At 47.6% G+C, this 19039-nt stretch overlaps 1 protein-coding gene and 1 long non-coding RNA gene across 2 annotated transcripts in view; one reads left to right on the forward strand and one right to left on the reverse strand.

Moving 5' to 3' along the window:
• LAMB1 (laminin subunit beta 1) overlaps positions 1 to 19039 on the reverse strand; it is a 44175-nt gene that overhangs the window by 18824 nt on the left and 6312 nt on the right. The window contains exons 5-23 of the mRNA XM_061467445.1: positions 18406 to 18594; positions 18225 to 18288; positions 16603 to 16805; positions 15235 to 15355; positions 14867 to 15055; positions 14338 to 14517; positions 13816 to 13928; positions 12758 to 12837; positions 10184 to 10319; positions 7937 to 8095; positions 7001 to 7128; positions 6435 to 6558; positions 5703 to 5907; positions 5400 to 5543; positions 5072 to 5303; positions 4454 to 4617; positions 3878 to 4102; positions 2975 to 3192; positions 2778 to 2874 (exon numbers count right to left, since the gene is read on the reverse strand). Of these exons, the coding sequence (XP_061323429.1) occupies positions 2778 to 2874; positions 2975 to 3192; positions 3878 to 4102; positions 4454 to 4617; positions 5072 to 5303; positions 5400 to 5543; positions 5703 to 5907; positions 6435 to 6558; positions 7001 to 7128; positions 7937 to 8095; positions 10184 to 10319; positions 12758 to 12837; positions 13816 to 13928; positions 14338 to 14517; positions 14867 to 15055; positions 15235 to 15355; positions 16603 to 16805; positions 18225 to 18288; positions 18406 to 18594 (2971 nt within the window). The remainder of the gene's footprint in view (positions 1 to 2777; positions 2875 to 2974; positions 3193 to 3877; positions 4103 to 4453; positions 4618 to 5071; positions 5304 to 5399; positions 5544 to 5702; positions 5908 to 6434; positions 6559 to 7000; positions 7129 to 7936; positions 8096 to 10183; positions 10320 to 12757; positions 12838 to 13815; positions 13929 to 14337; positions 14518 to 14866; positions 15056 to 15234; positions 15356 to 16602; positions 16806 to 18224; positions 18289 to 18405; positions 18595 to 19039) is intronic.
• LOC133276548 (uncharacterized) lies at positions 6577 to 7625 on the forward strand. Its single transcript, XR_009745909.1, has 3 exons — positions 6577 to 6741; positions 6982 to 7167; positions 7366 to 7625. It is a non-coding gene; the product is annotated as an uncharacterized LOC133276548 (long non-coding RNA).

Raw genomic sequence — 19039 nt, forward strand, 5'->3', positions numbered from 1 at the left:
CTCACAGTGAAGACACTCCATACTAACCCAGTTCAAAGCTCTTCTACTTCCCACACAGATCAGTTCGAATTTTCTTCCTGAGCACACCACAAAACGTGGCCGTACTGGCTGCTTGGGCCAGCATGAGCATGCTGCCAAGGGCAGGTAGCAAATGCCATGGCCAGGAGTCCATGTGTCCCCCTGCAACTGGAGCTAACTTCTTTGTGATGAATCCCCATCTCAGTTCTAGCTTCACCTTGGCCACAGGCCACATTTAACCTGTATTCCATGGGTATTGCTCTATAACCCCTTAAATGGCACAGTTTTTCAGTTCACCTGCAAACTGCTTACCACTCAGAGTGGCTGCCTGCCTATGCGGTAGCTGCATATCTGCCAACCTGAACATCACCCCTCCACTCACTGGGACTAAATGAGGGCTGAGAAGTCAGTTGCTTCTCTCCCTGATGAGGAAGGATGACAGACAAGGCAGGAGGCACTGACTCCACCACACAGCACCATGGAGCTGGATATGCGCCACAAGCAAATGCATATTTGGAGCCCATCTGAAGCACTGTGCCACAGGGTGCAATGGATTAGCACCAGCTTGGCACCAGCTCTCTCCACCTGCCTCAGATGCAATCCTGAAGGAAAATCTGCATTTCCACCCAAGTGAGTCTCCTGGCAGAAGAAGCAGCAGGTTGGAAGTAAAGTGTAGAGCTTGCATGGTAAAAAACAGGCTCAGAAGAATATATCCTCTGTTTCAGAAATATTAAAAAAGGTTTTCACATGCTCAAAAGCCAGCAGAAACTCCATGAGAGACCAGAAATGCTGGTATGCTGCAGAATCCTGATGATTAGGTATGCAGATGGACTTCATCAATAAACCCTGATGGAGACAGCTGATACCAAGAGACAATTGCTGCTGCAGAGCCAGCAGGGTCAGTGACCCGCACCATGCCAGAACACACACAGCCTCCCCGAAAGGCTGCCTCGCCCCAAGAAATCCAATATGTACTCAGAAACTGGGACAATTCCCCACTCCTTTCATCTGCTGCATTAACCAAGTAGCTGTGACCTGCCTATCTGGTTAGATAATGGCCTCTAAGGTATCTCTATTGTAAGCGATTTATTAAAGATCACAGCAAGCACATTCCTCCCTGTAGGAAAAAATACCTTAATCTATTGCAAACCCTCCTGGCAAAGGTTCCTATTTGAACAGATCAGAGCCACAAGTTTGTTCTGGTCTGGACAGTGTTGAAGTTTCTTTTCCAGCTAATGAACAGACTTGTTTAGAATGAAAGGACAGAGAGCGTCCAGTTTTCTAAACAAGCAACTTCATGGTGCTCTGCTTTGCGGCACGTAGCTATGGCTAACACACTGCATGGTCTCTACTAGCTCCTTTATTTTCATCTGAAATATAACGTACACTGGTTTTGTCTGGGGCAGAATTAATTTTTTGCATAGTAGATTCACAGCATAGTATGGGGCTATGATTTGGAACTGTGCTGAAAACAGTGCTGATAACACAAGGGTGTTCTACCTAATGCTGAGCAGTGCTTACACAGAGCCAAGGCCTTTTCTGCTCCTCACACCACCCCACCAGCGAGCAGGCTGGGGGTGCACAAGGAGCTGGGAGGGGACACAGCCGGGACAGCTGAGCCCAACTGACCCCAGGGATATCCCACACCCTACGGAGTCATGCTCAGCATGTAAAGGTGGGGAAGAAGAAGGAAGGCGGGACATTTGTAGTGATGGTGTTTGTCTGCCCAAGTAACTGCTACGTGTGATGGAGCCCTGCTGTCCTGGAGATGGCTGAACACCTGCCTGCCCATGGGAAGTGGTGAATGAATTCCTGGTTTTGCTTTGCTTGTGCAGCTTTTGCTTTACCTGTTAAACTGCCTTCATCTCAACCCACGAGTTTTTGCACTTTTACCCTTCTGATTGTCTCCCCCATCCCACCCAGGGGGAGCAAACAAGAGTCTGTGTGGGGCTGAGTTGTTGGTTGGGGTTAAACCACAACATAAGGAAAGCCTACTAAACCAAAAACCTTACTTCTTCAGACCCAGTCTCCCTGACAAGACACAGGAGGAGACAGTGGTCTTCCACTATGTACAACCAAAAGGCAAAGGAAACTGGTTTCCAGATCGATTCTCCAACCCGAGCACTTGCGCTATAGTTTTCTTACCACAGTGGCTTACCTGACAGGACTGCTACATAACAGTTAAAGAAGAGTTAGTTTCTAAATAGGGGTGTTTGTTTCTAAATAATCAGAATAGAATCATAGAACAGTTTGGGTTGGAAGGGACCTTCAAAAGTCATCTAGTCCAACCCCCTGCAATGAGCAGGGACATCCTCAACTAGATCAGGTTGCATCAGGATCATGGTGCATCTACCATGTCTCTGGACAACCTGTGTCAATACTTTACCACCCTTATTGTAAAGAATTTTCTCCTCACATCCAGCCTGAATCTCCCCTCTTTAAGTTTAAAGCCATCACCCCTCGTCCTATCACAACAAGCCCAGCTAAAAAGTCTCTCCCCAGATAAGAGTCCTACAAGAAATAATGTAAACCAGGCAAGCGCCAGGCCAGGCTCCTGCTGATCCCATCCCTAGAGACACTAAAACTGCAGGGACAGACCCCGCCATGCCTTCTCCATCATTCCCAAAGTTTGTGTGGACACTGACGGGGGTCACTGGAGGGGCTGCTCCCAGAAGTGTCCCAGCACACAGAGGGTAACCACAGCCCACTGGGTTATCTCCAGGTGGAGCAGGCGGAGCAGGCACTGGGGTTGGACTCACCTCGGCACTCCACGGCTGGGTCACCCCAGAAAAGCTCCTGGCACTCGCGGCAGGTCCGGCCTCCAAAGCCTGGCATGCACTGGCACTGCCCTGAGAACTGCCAAAGACAATGAAACAGGAGATGTGACCCCTCAGCAGCTCAGCCCAGCACCAGAGCAAAGGCCAGGCGGTCAGAGTGTGCCTCACACTCCCCTCACCTCATTACAGGCAGGACCGAGGGAGCGCGCAGGGTCGCAGTCACACTGCTCGCACCCGGTGCCGCTGGCCAGCCTCCATGTGTGTGGGGCACAGCGGTCGCAGGTCTGCCCCACCACGTTGGGGAGGCACCGGCACTGCCCTGTGGCTGCCTCGCACCGGCAGCTCTCTGAGCCCTCGCAGTCCTCCCGCACAGTGCCCAGGTAGTTGCAGACGCACTCTGTGAGGGAAGAGCATGGCAGCTGATGCTACTGCCTGTCAGTACTAGAATACTCCTGATGTCCCAGGCTGGCCATCTCTATAGCTTCTGCCCAAGCACAAAGCAGGCGACAGGAGCCTCTTGTTCAAGCAGCCCAGTCTTCCTCCTCTTCTTTCCTCCTTTGATATTCTACCAAAGCCTAAGCCTGACCAGATCCTGTCAGCTGGCTACAGTGGTGGATCTGGTTGGAGTGGCCAGCGGCCCGTCAAGCAGAGCAGGGCTCTGTTCACCCACCCAGCAACCCATCTGCCCTGCCAGGCTGTGCCTGGTGCTGAGGGAGAGGAGGGTCTGCCTCCACACTGCCTAGTTTTGGCTAGCACTGTCCAGCTAGATCCGCAGGGATACTGGTGTAGACAAAAGCCAAGCCCTCACCCCGCCAACCCCATCTCTGAAGAAGATGCAAACAAGAAGGCAAGAACCCCCCCTCCTGCAAAAGCACATGTAAATGCTGTCATTGCTCTCCCTGTCAAATGTAAAGGACTCCTCTCCCAGCCAGGGGCCCTACTCCAGGGCAGTGGCACACAATGCTAGCTGGAAGTAATGAGGTTTCCCCTCCACCCGAAATGTCCCCCAGCAGAAGAGTTGAGGCAGCCACTGAACTGCTCATGGCTGGTGGAGGGGTTGTGGCTACTGTCTCCCCACTCACTTCTGCAGTCCTGCTGCAGGGCACTCCCGTAATAGCCCTGTCTGCAGAGGTGGCAGTTTTCACCCTCTGTGTGATACAGGCACTTCATGCACGTTCCCGTCTTCTTGTCGCAGGCCTCCGGGTCAGTAGTGTCGATGTTGTTGTTGCACTGGCACGGCTGGCAGGCGCCGCCAACCTCATCGGGGCTCCCAAAGAAGCCAGACGCACATTCATCACATCGACTGCCTGTTTGAACAAACAGGCACAGTGGGAATTACCATCACGGCTCGCTAGCGGCCGGCCCCATAAATGGCAAGACTGAGGCAAGACAAAGGCCATTAATGGGGGGTGGGCGTTAATTGGCTAATGCTCAAAGCAACAGAGGCGGTGCTGTCAGCACACACATCCTCTTGGTTCCACTGCTGTCCTGTCCGCCTTTGCCAACCACCATGGTGACGAGGATGAGGTTCATACAACCTGCTCTGCCCTGGCACCTTCCAAGTGCTGCTAGCCTCCAGCAGCAACACAGTGATGCTGGATCCCTTCTCATGGGGAGGTTCAACCCAACCAGCCCCCCTTCATGCACCCACGCAGTACCTATGTATCCCATGCTACAGACACACACGACTTGCAGCGTGACTGGATCCTGGTAACAGCTGCTGGCAAACTGGCGTCCACTCTCGGGGCCGTCAGGACAAAGGCAGGGGCGGCAGTGGTCGCCTGATCCCAGGACGGGGTCTCCATAGTAGCCAGCCTGGCACCTGCACAGTGGGGTTCATAGCATGCAGGGGACTGCAGGCAAACAGACTGCAGCCTTGCTCTAAATATGCTCAGGTTTTCAACCACTGTGAAGAACCAAAAGCCAGAAACACCCTTATGGCTCCCCCATGCCACTCACACTCCAAGTAGCTGTGCCCACAAAGGCAAATTTGTCTGGCTGCTGTCAGCGTATGAGGAGGAGATGCAAGGCAGGCTTGCAATGGAGAAAACCTCTCTGAAGCCCTGGGGTCCTGCAACATTTGCTGCTGGGAGGTGCAGGGCAGCAGTCAGGGAGAGGGTTGTCCCCGTTCCCATCCTCCTCCAAGACCACCAGCACTGCTCTGGCTCCTGGATCCAGGGACTTCCCATGTGGCTTTACACCTGCCTGAGTACCAGTACTGGAGGGGAACAGCTCCTGCACCCATTCTGCTGTGGGGAAGGAGGGGGCAGCTGTACCTCTCACAGTTGTGTCCTGCCGTGTGGTCCCGGCAGCTCAGGCACTCCCCGGTGTATGGGTTACAGTCATCAGCGTGGCCATTGCAGTGGCAGGGCTGGCAGCTAGGGAAGCCCCAGAAGCCAGGCAGGCAGCGGTCGCACTGCCGCCCATACACCCCGGGGAAGCAGTGGCACTGGCCTGTCTCCGCATCGCAGAAGGCATTGTAAGAGCCTCGGACATGGCACTCGCATGCTGCAAGGAGAGAGGGAGAGGAGTTGCAATTCCACAGCAAGCCCTAAACACAGGGCCCTGACCAGAGCAGAGCCCAGAGCCAAGGGCTTAACGTACGTCGACATCCACTTGGCCCGAACCCGAAGGTGCCAGGGGCACATCTGTCACACTGTCTTCCAACAACATTGGGACGACACTGGCACTGTCCTCCGCTGGGGTCACACACTGAACTTAGGGAGCCCTGTGGATCACACTGGCAGGCTGAGTGGAGAAAAGCATTGGGGGAAGTAAGTACTGTGGCACAGGGCATGACTCACCTGCCTCAGCCCATTCACACGCCTTCACCATGCAAACCACTCTGCCTGCAAGCTCCATCCAGCTTCCAGGCACAGTTTGCCCTACAACTTCATGGCTACGTACATAATGCGGTCTCGTGTAAAAGTGCAGAAATGCTGAATATGATGTTCTTGCAGACATCTGTCATGGGGGTTTTCACAACACTCCTGCTGTTTTCCAGACACCGGTATCTTTGGAAAGTTTCCCAAGCACTGTTTGTGACCACATCTTCGCCTGAGCCTCCCACTGTGAATATGTCCAGTGATTTGCAGTATGGCATGAGAACAAGCTACAAAACAATTTTACAATGACAAAGTGTCACTATTATAAATAACCTCCACCAAAACTGTGCGATTTCAGTATTATCCTGCTTCCTATCATCCTTTTTCATCCAAAAAGCAAATAGCCAAATAGAATTTGGAAGGGAGGTGATGGTATTTCTCTAGTTTTTGGTGAAACAGTTCTGGTATCTACCAAATTCTCACCAAATCTGTATTTTATCCATTCAAAAGAAAAAGACTGAAGTTGACATTCATGACATACATGGCACACATTAACCCCCTCAAAGAAACTATAGGTCTGGGGAACTAGTTGCAGTCCTGTAAAATACAGTAAAAGCCTCTTAGCAGAACCCCCATACTTTGAGACTGAAGAAGCCTATGCTGCTTTATATTGTTCAGTTACAGTCTGGCTTCAGCCATAAGCAACAACGCTGTAAAATATTACTTTGGATTTTGGATGCCAGAGGAGATGCAAACTTTCTGGCTTTTAAATACACTTTTACCCCAGAGCACCCCTGAAATAATTTCTGCTCACAGAGTCAATCAGTGTGTACGGGCTCTCTGTCTCTGTATCCACCGAGGAGTACTGGGACAGTTCCAGACGGATGGTGTAATTCAGCCCCTTCTCAAAGCAGACAGGCCGTGGAAGAACAACGTATCTGGATTAGGAACAGGAAACAATTCTTACTTCAAACGTCCAGCACCATAAAGCATTTCAGGTGGCCCTATAAAGCAATCGAGATAACGGAAAGCAGCCAAGACCAGGCAGAACAAAAGCTATGATGTGAGAGAGGCAGTCTGAAGCCTTGTGCAAGTCAGAACAGGAAAAGCTTATCGGCAAGGTAAAGAGTCGTACCCATGTTCACTCACAGGCTGTGCAAACACTCCCCACTCTTTACATTGAACAAAATACATCAGAAAATGAGAATAAACCTTAAAGTTTTAAGACTACAGATACAGTGCTGAATATGTTTTTATAACCCACTTGAAATGACATTTCATCCATGTTCATGGAGGCCACGGCAAGCTGAAAACGTGATATTGCTGTTTCAGTATTTTAAATGTTTTGTTTTTCCTTTCAGCCCAACCAGCTTTACTGACCTGGAGCCGGGTGACAGTGAGACAACTTGATTATCATCATCAGGAACAGTATTGCCACAGCGGCTACCTGTGGGAATCCTGCCCGGGCGTGAGACGCTGATCACAGCTTTTTCCCACTGATCTGGCAACTGGGGAATAAAAAGGGTGATCACCATCAAGCAATGGCTGTAAGCTCCTGGGAACATCCAGAGCTCAGGCCAAGAAAAACGTGTACACAGACAGGGTGGTCAGTGTGCTTCAAGGAGGATGGGGCTGGCTGTAGCATCAATGGGGCATCCACAAGCTGAAGGGTTGGCTTAAGACAAGCCAAGTGCCCTTGGTCATCAGCCAACACGACAGCCTCTCTCCCTCCCTTTGTTTTCTAGGTGTAGGCCAGCAGCAGCCCCATCTGCAGCATGGCATCAGCAGGGCTTTAGTGACCTCCTCTCCCCCCACCTCTGGATACTGCATCTTTCATTGCAGTCAATTGCTGTCAAGCTCTAGATAAGGAGCTGGGTTTTTTTTCTCTTTCCCTTCACCCTGCAAATTATCCTTAGGCAAAACCAAACTGCTTGCAAACTCCTGGCTGCCAGCATTCAACATCTAAGACACACAATTTGTCTCCTAAGGTACATAAGATAGTTTTTTACCCATTAGAAGGGTGTCTGACTGATGCTAAATTTATACTCTAACCTGTCCTGATAGGAGTCGTCACTTTTTAATTTGCTCATTAAACAGGTGCTGAAACAACGCAGTAATAAATGAAACTGTGAAGCAAACAATACCAGCAATAGTCAACGTCTCCTTGGATTTTCACACATTTCAGATATTTAACTGAGCAACCATCCTTGCCTTCGAGTCCTGATGACTCCTGGAAGCTCCAGGCTCCTGTCAGTCATGCACCTGGGACAGCCAGCACTTGCTGGGACACAGTAATGCCCATACTCACAGACCTACCTGCGGCTCGTAGCGGATCAGGATATCATACTCCATGGAGTAGGGGATGTTGTTGACATAGAATTCCAGGTATGCCCCCTCAGGGACTCTTACAAATCCTATGCCTGTCCATGATGGTGTGCGGTCTGGCGTGTACTGACGCTCTATTATGTTTACTCCCTACAGAAACAGGGAACAGAGACTTCATACCGATACATTAAATTTGTGAGTCCCATAGGGGTATGTAAGTGATAAGTTCTGCTGATGGATTACTTCTGGATCACGGCATCCATTGTTTGCATCCCAGAGAACATGAACTCTCTTTTAAACCCATATGTGTGCACACCGTTGCCCTTCCACTTAACAATATACAAAAAGCAAGAAAGATAAAACAACACTACAGTGTTCATCCATTCCTGTTATGGTGAAGAATTAAATTTAAAAACTTGCTGTGAGTAATTAATACACCAGCTACAACATCTTGTTCACCATAAGACCTTTCACATCATACTTGCAGCAGCAGGATTTACTGCAGTGGTATGTAACTGCTCTGTTAATTGCCCAAGTCGAGTGTCAATTACTTCCTGATTGCAGCAGGCTGCTCCAAACCAAACCACTGCTCAGGATAACATTTGGAAAGCAGTTCATGGCCACCACAAGCAGGGTGTCACTAAATAACAAGAGATCCTAATAATTGTTAGATATTTAATAGTCAAATGAATATGTGGTCACTCCTTTCAGTCTGAAGTGCTAGGTTTTTGTGTGCTACTTTTTATATAAAGCAAAGGAAAGGAAAAAGACAACAGAGAGTTGTACAGTGCTTTAACTTCCCATTTAAATGTATCTGCATCCATGCATAGTTCTCTCCACAGAACATCCTGTGCATTCCTAAGGAAGTTGCTTCAGTAGAGAGGGATAAAATATAAGGAAATGACTACATATATACACATATATCACCTCAGGATATCCTCTCATGTATTCTCACACTCTTTGAAGAGAGCTTGGCTATAAGTTTTTACCCTTTGGCTTTGCACAAAGGGTTGGAGCACCCTAGATAGGGTGGCAGGTGAGATGTGAGTGAGGGTATGCAGCTGTGGGGAGCATGGAGTCTTGGCACCACCTGAAAATCCCTGCAACTCTGTGCCCTGTGCCACTTAATTTTATCTTGTGCTGGGCCCCTGCCTGGGGATTCAGTTTTCAGTCTGCCACCAGATTTCTGAGGAGGGTCTTCAGTACTGGCGTTATTTAAAATGGCTTGTTCTGAAGCTTTCAGAATGCGAACTAGCAACACATCCCCTCACTTTGCTTAGCAAGGCTGGTTTTCACGCCAGGATCCTCCATCCCTGAGCCTTGGCAAGGTTTTGGGTACCACCTCTCCAGTCAAGGAGGCACAAATGCACCAAATTCCCTGTGCCAGCTCACATGTCCTCTGCTGCAGCTCAACTTGTGCTCTGCACTGTCTTCACTCTCTGCAGTTACTGGAGAGCAAAAATCTGCCTTGTCTGAAACTGCAAAGCGGCTGCATTTTGCCTTAAAGAAATAAATTAGGACCAGGTGCCCCAGATGCAGGCAGACAGACAGACATCTGCTGCTTTTAGAGGAGCCATTATCTCATCTCCCTGACTCTTTGCTGGAGGCAGAAATAATTGATGTAATCACCTTGCTGCTAGTAATGAATTAAAAGCAAGGCTGTGCAGTGGTGAATAGAAAGAGATGGAGACCCTGATGAACCATGCTGGTGGAAGAACTAGCCAGAGACAACCTCACCTACCAGTTTTATGTACAATCAAGTATGGTTTTAGCTATTAATAAAAGAAATGTTACTGATGTACAGAAACTCTAAAAGCTGTGGCAATGTGCTTATGTGTGCTTTGTTCCCTTCCAGTTTCAGTGCCACCAAAAGGAAGAGCCAGTGTCAGTCTCCCAGGGCTCTGGAGATAAGAGGGGAAGGAGAAGTGGGTGTGGTGAGCTGACACAGTGGGGGACAAAGAAGGATTCTGACAGGAAACTAACTGTATGGTCATGATCAAAGAAATGGGTTTAGAAAGAAAAATGGCAGTTTCCCCCCTTAAATTACCACACTATTTATCAATACTAAGATTGAAGAGCTACAGGTTGATGGTTTTCTGATACAATTCACTATTGTTTTCCACATTTTAATTGCAAAACACTCAGGGTATGAAACAGATGCTTCCAACACCCAAACGGTGAAAGAACTGTCCCACAGCTGCTGTCCAGAAACACCAGCCCATTAAAACTGCTACTCACGGGACCCAAGCTGGCTTCCTCTGCCTCGTAGATGTAATGATCGAGTGAAATGAAGTAATAGCCAGGCTCCACCTGGTTGCACTGACGTCCAAACATGTGGGGCCGGCATTCACATTGGCCAGATTGACTCGAGCAGCTAAAATGGAAGAGCAATGAATTTACAACACATTTTGGTTATGCTAAGACAGTACTAGAGCTATCTTCCGCTTTGACATCTTAGGACACAGGAGAAGCCCTTCTGGACACAGCTGTGTCTAGACACAGGATGTTCTCAGGCTTGCAGCTGGATCATCTGCACTGCTAAAATGGTTCAACCCAACTATTATTCTCCCAAACAACTCCTAGGCTCAGGCTGGGAATGAGCATACACCAGGGACCTTTTCCAGTAGGCAGCTTTCATGTGGTTTCCTCTATTTGAATGAAGAGAGGATTTCATGCTATGGATACAGGCAGTTCCCGAGGGTCAGACAGCAGTCTTAGGAGAGCTTCACTTGTTACCACAGTCATAGTCAAGAGGCATGTCTGTCCTGTGAGCCAAGGGCAGCCTTCAGCTCCAGGCTTGCAGGCCACGCAAGCAGCATATCTGTTTGTCTGGGCTCATGCAAAGCAAGAGCATGCGTGACCCTGCATGTCCTGGCACATTGTATGCTCTTGTATGCTGCAAAGTGCATCCTCAGAGGTCACCCACCAGCAGCTATACACAGGGGAAAACCACACCTGACTGCTTTAAAGTAGGACAAACACAAAGACTTGGGACACACAGAGCCATCTCTGGGGCATGCAGAACATCTGTCCAGGGTGACGTACAGCAGTTCCACTTCCTTCATGATGGGCCATTTCCTTTTCTCAATACAGCTCTACCCCCAGACTGCCTTTTGGTGGTTTTATTGTCCCCAGAGAGTCTGCCCCACATTATAAAGAACCCTCGGGCACATTGTTTTCATACAAAGGTTTTTTGGTCCACCAAAATATGCCCTTTTCTTTAAATCTGAGTGCAATTTAGGAACACTTTCCAAAGTCAAACCCCTCTCATGTCCATGGAAAATCTCCAGGCTTCTTAAGCCCCCATGCTAAGAGTAATTTTTAACTAAAACCATTTCTGAAATTACAGAGATTCACTTTCAGATTCCAGAAGTGCCCCAGGTGTCCCAGAAGGGGAGCTGGGAAGCCTCCCCTCCGGGGATGAGGATGGTTACAGCACAGAGGGGGATGAATTTTGGGTGAGGTGCAGCTGTGCCAAGTGCTGCATCCCACACCCTGAACCAGAGCCAGGAGGCAGCAATTCAGCAGCTGAGAGGAGCCCTGGGTAGGGCAAAACTTCCCCTTCCCACTTAGGTTAGAGAGTGAGGCTGCAGCTGAGCTTTGAGGCTCTCCTGCAGCTGGAGAAAAGCACAGCTGGCCCCTGCCCACGCCAGGACATTGCATGTCCCCCTCCCCACGAGGTTTTGCAATCACTGGGCTCAGTGCATGGGAAAGATGCTGCAAAGCCTTGCTGAGCCGTGCCCCAAACATCTGGAAGTGGCTGTGCTGGGGCAGCTGTGCAGAGTAAGTAAGCAGGGAGCAAGCATGGAGGAGTAACTAATCACCAGCAACCACACCACTGTCTGCTAAGGAAGGGGTCATAATTCACTGAGGAGCAAGGGGAGAGACAGCCTGGAGGGTGTTCCCATGGCACTCCCTGCTGCAGAAGTGGTGTCCGCAGGAGTTACATTGGGACCAGTCCCAAACTGCCCCGGTGTGGTCTGGTGGGTCGGCGGGAAAACAGTTCATCTACCCCCTTGGGAAACTTCTGTGGCTTTGGACAAAAGCAGGATGTTTCAAAGGATTTGTGAAAGGAAAGGCAGGAGGAAAGAGAGTGAAGGAGCATGCTGCTGCTCCTGAAAAACCTGGGGTCAGACATGCACCTAATGCACAGAAAACTGCTGTGGTCGGAGGAGCAGTCTGGCTGCTCAGCACCCCTCTGACAAGGCATTTAAGCCAGCACTTTCCATGCTCTTACTGATGGATGCACCTTCAAAACTACACACTTCTCTGAAAAATCTCCACCTTCCCAATAGGCATTTCCAGCTCTGCATCCCACCCCACACTGCACCCCTAGGGCAATGCGGCAGTACAGTGCTGCCAGTGTGCTGCCCTCAGCACTGCTAGACAAACAGACAGACTTGCCAAAGGACCAGTTTGAGAGCAAACCAAGAACCAGGCCTATGTCACTGCCTGATTCCTGCATTAATCCTGTGAGGCAAAGCTTTGACATGGACCATACCCCGGGTTATGGCCAAGGCAAAGCTCCACCCATGGCTAGCTCCCACCCTGGCTGACCAAAGGCAAAGCTGCATTAAAAAGTTTCATGTGTTCATCTGTACCAGTGGCACAAATGGAGGCTGCTCAGCATGGAGAAGAATCAGATGCCTCTGTCACTCCTTGCTGCAATCAAGACCTGCCACTTTCTGGAGCAAAAAGATGGTCCCCGACATCCTCCTCCAGAGCACATTGAGCATTGGATGTTGTGGTTGCAAATGAAGTGGAACTCACTGGGGTGGATGATTACAAGAAAGTAACCAGGCTGAGACTCACTTGTTGTTCAGCGCTCCTCCCTGGTCGCAGTCGCATGGCCGACATCCATCCATGTCATTGCTCAGGCCCCAGTGCTCAGGCTGCCAGAGGAAACATCACCAGCACTGTAACTGCTGCCAATTTAACCTCATCTACCCCAAAAGCACGTTTCAAAATACTCAGCATAAGCTACACAAGACTGTCCCCAACCCATGAACCCTGCTCCCCTGGTTGTGGGTCCCCCACAACCACCAACACAGCTTCCCCACTAGCTCCCCTTCACCTTGTCAACCATCTCAAGGGCTTGAGAAGAAAACCCACCTAGCTTTAAAAGCAAGACTCAGGAGGACCCAAGCTCAGAGACCTCACTCCTACTGCACCATTTACACCACTTTGGCTCCTGACCCATGAAGGGCTTGGATAATCACAGCCGAGCACATCACACCACAGCAAAGATCCATGTGTGGGCCAGTGGGACTTTGTATAGGCTGATACCCCTGCAGGGCTGCTACTCTGCAACTTGCTTGTTGGACAGGCAGCCTTGCTCAGCTTTTCCATGTAGTTCACTGTTAGATAAGACAGCCTGCCAGTGTTTATACAAACATTCAATTATCTGACAGCGTGTTTCTACAACACTCCAGCACACATAAACACTAAATGGAAACATATGTGTATGAAATAACCCCTGCCTCAAATAATGGCCTGTATAGAAAGCGATTTGGTTTTGCTAACACTGCTTCTCTGACCGTTTCATCTTTCACCCCAGAGACGGCTCCAGCAGATCTGCCCCAGATCCTTTGTTTTCACAGAGCAAGCACTACAGGAATCCTAATGTCTCCCTCCTTACAGACCAAGGAATTAATATGGATGCTTTTGTCTGCCTTGATGTGCCTCCCAGCTCCCCATAACACTGCATGCATCATGGCTCCTGACACTCCAAGGTGCCTGCTCCAGTCTGACTGCCAGGTGCTCGCTCACAGGCAGGCAGAGACAGCAGCAAGCACCTTACTCCATGCTTTCCACATGCCAGCCTCCCTCACACCAGCATCTCCTCATTTATTTGATTATAAGCTACGTACCAGGCAGTCACTGCACTGCTTTCCTGTAACCAGGCGTTTACAATAGCAGTTTCCCGTCTCAGAATCACAAGGATTCCCCCCGGGGTGGGTACCCAGAGGATTACATGCACAAGCTAAATTGGGAAATACAAATAAGCAGGTCAAAACAGAGGTTTTGAATTACATTTTAGACAGTATCCAGATTAAATATTTACATTAAAGCTTCCCCTGGATTCCCCAGGACAGAGATTAATTGCACACTTTGCCCACCACCCATCCCACTAAAACTTCCCTGGCTTAGAGACTTATAACTGAAAACAAATTAGGAGGATTCTGCTATTTCCACCAAATACATTGGAAGGGAACTGAGTTTTAAGGGTGGGTGGACTCCAAGCTATGGCAAACCTACAGGAATGTTTTTTCTTAGCAAGAACACAAAACAAAGGAATAAAGAAACCCACCCCACAAACCAGCTTCTCCCAGCTCTAACAGCTCCTCAAAGAGCTTTTGATCACACATAAAGGAACATATGTTTCTACTTACACTGACAGCCCACTGGGTCATCGGCACTCAGGCCATAGAAACCTTCTTTGCAGAGGTCACAACGTTCCCCTTCAACAAATAATTTACAGCGGCATTGTCCGGCGATGAGGCCGGTGGAGAAATCAGTGTAGCGGTCACAGATGCCACCATTCTGGGAGCCAGCTGGGTCACAGTCACAAGCTAAGAAGGAAGAATCGCATGTGTTTTATTAACTGCTTCAAAAGGAAAGGCCAGGCCTCACACTGACTTATTTGAACTCAGCTGTGGTGTAGAGAGTGTATCATTCGTGCAAGTATTAGACATGGCAGGGGTTGAATAAGTAATGACCACATAAACTTCCTGATTCTTGAACAGAAGATAAAATCCAGCCAGGCTTGCCCAAGACCTTCAAGACAACCTTCCCTTAAGGATCTTTGTTCAGGAGCCAAAAGAAGGCCAGTAAATCCCAAATTCTCCAGGGAAAGCCCTGGGGTGGAGGCATGGTCAGGATTCCGTGCCATTTCCACCCAAGGAGTGTGACTGCACTTACGCTCACAGACATCGGGGTCCCTCAGATCTCTCTCTGGGTGCTGGAAGTAGAAGGGCTTGCACTGCTCGCAGTTGCGTCCTATGGTGTTGTGCTGGCAGTCGTCACACACTCCCCCACTGGTGTTCCCCGTTGTCATGTACACAGCCATGTCAAAGTGGCACTGGCTGGAGTGGCCATTACAGTTACACTCTGTGACAAAGACAGAAAACAAAGTAAGAGTCTGGTCCTAGGGGAGATGCAAGTCAGCAGAAAAGACACGCCAGCGTCAACTGAAGAACAGGCAGAACTTTCATGTATTGTCACAAGTTCCCAAGTAACAGTGTGCAATGCTCACACCAGATCCAGTTCTGCATTTTATTCAAACTCACTTTTGCATGCGTTACTATTGCGGCCTTCCGCAGGTCGCCAGGGTAAGTCATGGTAGAAATCCAAGCACTGTTCACAGTTTAACCCCTTGGTATTGTGTCTGCACATGCAGTGCCCATGGACCTGTCATTGAAGCAACAAAAAAGAGAAGTAATACAGATGGTTATAAAACAAGCAGGGAAAAAAACCCAGCATGCTCTGAGTAAGGCAAAATATAGCTAGTACATAAAGGATATACTTTTGGAGACTTTAATACATGTCAGTGCATGTAGGGAGACATAAAGGGCCACAGAAGTGTCCTTTACCTGCTGAGGTAAGAACGTCCTCATACAAATTTGTCCTTTCCTTACCAGAACTAATGCCTGAATAAATGTTTTCAGACACAAGGAGAGCACAGTTCCCCCCCAATAATCACAAAAGCCTCTTGGACCTAAAAGTTAGCTATTTATTAGCTGTTAATTAGCTATTAACATGCATCTAGTTAGCAGTCACTAGCCCAGCACCTTCTTTCCAGCCCTACTTTGGTTCTCAAATCAAAGACAACAGACAGTTTGGATGTATTTTATCCACCAACCCCAGATTCTGCCTTTGACATGTACAGAACAAGCACTAAACAGACAACCAGTGATTTTGTGACAGCTGCTGCCATAGACAACAGGGACTACCAGCACTGGAGCCATGATTTTAAGGGCAAAGCCAGTCTTGCTGCTGCTCAGGTGGAGGCACTCACCAAAAATGCAGGGCAATGCAGTACACCTGCTCACCGGCACCCTGCAGCCCCTGGGACAGCCCACACAACCTCCCTGTATGCCTCCACATTTTCATCTAGTTAATAACTCACTCATTAACGGGGGTGCTACTACTGCTTGTCAGGCAAAAATCATGGGGAAAACCAGAACCCAGAAGGGATGTGGCACTTGGGCAGCAGTGTACAACTTGGGCAGCAGGATTTTCCTTCAGATCCTGCTGTTAATTAGGGCTACAGCCTCCACTTCTCAGCTGATAATCAATACAAATGGAGGTCATGTATGAGTCACAAAGGTGTTTTATTCTTTGATGCCTCTATTCTGTTCAATTTTAGGGTAACCAATTCAACCCACACACTCATCTGGCCCCATACACTCCCTTTCTGCATTCCTGTCTTTTAATTTCATCAAGTCTTTAATATAATTAGAAGAGGAATGTTAGAACAATTTTCACCTCATCTGAGCTCTCTGTGCTTGATGAACACCAATAATGACAGAACCTTTGCTGAGGAGGAATAGTTTCAATGCTGGGGATTGAGGAGAAAGTATCATCTTTAAATTTGTGTTTAAATCAAAAGAGGCACAGACAGGCACAGCTTTCTGCAGAAAAGTGTGAATATTTACCATTCCTTCCACTTCTTCGTTAAAGCCATCCACTGGCGCACACTCACTGGCATGTCCATAGCAGAAGCAGTTCCCACGAACCACCATGTCATAGATGGCATAGTAGTACTTCTCTCTGATCTCCATTCTAGAGTCCAAGAGATTATCTCCCAGCGTGTGCAGTTTGGTGAATTTGACTCTCAGATTTGTGATCTTTAATAGATCTGCAGGGGACACACAAAAAACCACAACAAACGCGGTCTAGAATCATTTACCAGGTACTGCACTGAATGGGAGGAAGCGAGGAGTGACTTTCCAAGCATACTTCCTATGAGAATAGATCAGATTTAATCTCAATACTCACATGCTACACATCACACTCTCAAATGAAAAAAAAAAACCCAAACATTATTTTACTACAGGTTAATCACTGTACGAGTTTGAGCTTAATTAAAAATACTACTCTATTTTATTATACATAAACAGATACAAACATAAATATCAAAGGTACACACAACAGTACCACCAAAAAGACACTGGTTCTTTGGGGCTTTATATAATGCAAGACGGGCAAGGACCCGATACTAAGAAACTGCTGACAAGTGGACCAGAAGCTTTAAGAATTACAAGCCCTTTGGAAAAAAAAAAAATCTTAGTTCAAAACAAGACAGAAATAATTCTTCTAAGCCCAACTTTCCTAGCAAACAGAATTAGTTACATTTTGTTGAAAGAAGCAACACCCCATCACTGGCCAAATACAAAGTAGTTCTTAATGGATAATCCATGGCAGGACAGTATCACAGTAATTAATTTTGGCTACATGTTCACTTTGATATTATGAATCCTAATTTCTTATAGCCTTGAAACTAGGCTTAAAAAGCACTTCAAGCCCATAAAAGGAGAGTTTCTCCCTTAAAATGTTGGTTAAAAAAAACCGCAAACATTCAACCGATACAGCAACTAGCAGACGCTATTCTGTGGCAGATATTTTCTTCTGCTCCAGTTAGTTTTATGCTGAAGGACATGAACTGAAACTGAGAATGCATATTAAATCAGAGGTCAAGTTTAAGGCAAATCACTGCAGTTCCCTACTCAAGCCAAATGCCCCAAAGAGGTTTTTCTCTGAGCCATGCTCAGCAACAGATCCCTCTACCTTTGAACTGGTCCAGCCACAGGGTGCTACCAAGGCCAGCTGTTCCAAACTCATGACTCAGGTGTTCTAACAAATAAAACCCCACCCCCTTGACTTTAGCTAAAAATGTAAAATCATAGAATCATCGAAAACGATCCAAATTCCCTTGTAGTTCCATTTCTTTGCTTTCTGAATTCTGTAAAATTATGGAATCGCGTCCCAAGGTTTCTCTCTGCAACTGCATGTATTTTGGGGAGAGGGTGTCTTTAATGAAAATAAATCCCTGATCAATTAAGAAAAAGACCAACTACAATGATGCACGTAAGAGCAATCACTTGAGATGGCAACACATCATTATTTCACAGCATGTCACCGTCTGACATGAAAGAAGCCATACCACAAATGTATTCACATGATTTCAAAACTGTTACTGGGGTTAATACATGGCTTTATTTGTGGTTTAAGTACAGAAATGCTTTCAAATGAGTCTGGAAGGCAACTGCATACATACTTTGAATCCTTGGACTGTATGGATCTTCAATTCGAAAAGCAGGATCTAAAACACGATATATTACCTGGAGGAAAAATGGTAAAATGAAAGATGCAGCTTTAAAAATAACGGAATCTAAATTTGTATGGAAAAAGTCTACATAATAATTGTAGTAGGGAAAAAAGAACCCCAACTCTCTGACCTCTCCCTCCGTTGAAGGTTCAATGTCAGAGTATCGGGAATCACAAATGATATCATCCACTTTCTTCATGGGTCCAGTTGAAATCCCAGGAAATGAGCTCTCACAGTCATATGCAAAATACCTATATACTTGCCACGTTTTTCCAAAATCAGATGATCTTTCTATCAACATTGCAGCAGGACGGAATGTCTAACAGAAAGAAAACCAAAAGAGTTTTTATTTGATTATTACTTGCATTTACATGTGTTTTTAAGCATGAGCAATCCACATGCTTGGATTTTAGTCTCTCTCCCTGCACTGACTATTTCCAGTATCTGGAAATACTGGAAATGGTTTTCTGCTGATATCCCACTTTCTGCTCAGGGGCAGATCTTTGAAATAACACATCAAAACACAGACTAACCATCTTCAAAAAGACGGCACTCAGTGGCCAAACACTTAAACATGCTTACAATAAATAAGCAAACTTGTAAGCTTTTTGATTCCAAATCCTTCTCAAAACCGGGGCTTTAGGGATTCAAAAGGACTTTTTCCACTGCTTTTGGAAAGCAACATAGCCTTCTTCCTTGCCTGATCTGCAAAGGACCTAATGGGCCTCCTCTTCTGCCCTGGCGACCAGGAAGCCACTTCGAGT

Source organism: Pezoporus flaviventris, unplaced genomic scaffold, assembly GCF_033815535.1.
Source record: "Pezoporus flaviventris isolate CSIRO_AGI_PZ_B2104156 unplaced genomic scaffold, CSIRO_AGI_Pfla_v1 ptg000045l, whole genome shotgun sequence".
NCBI classification, from domain to species: domain Eukaryota; kingdom Metazoa; phylum Chordata; class Aves; order Psittaciformes; family Psittacidae; genus Pezoporus; species Pezoporus flaviventris.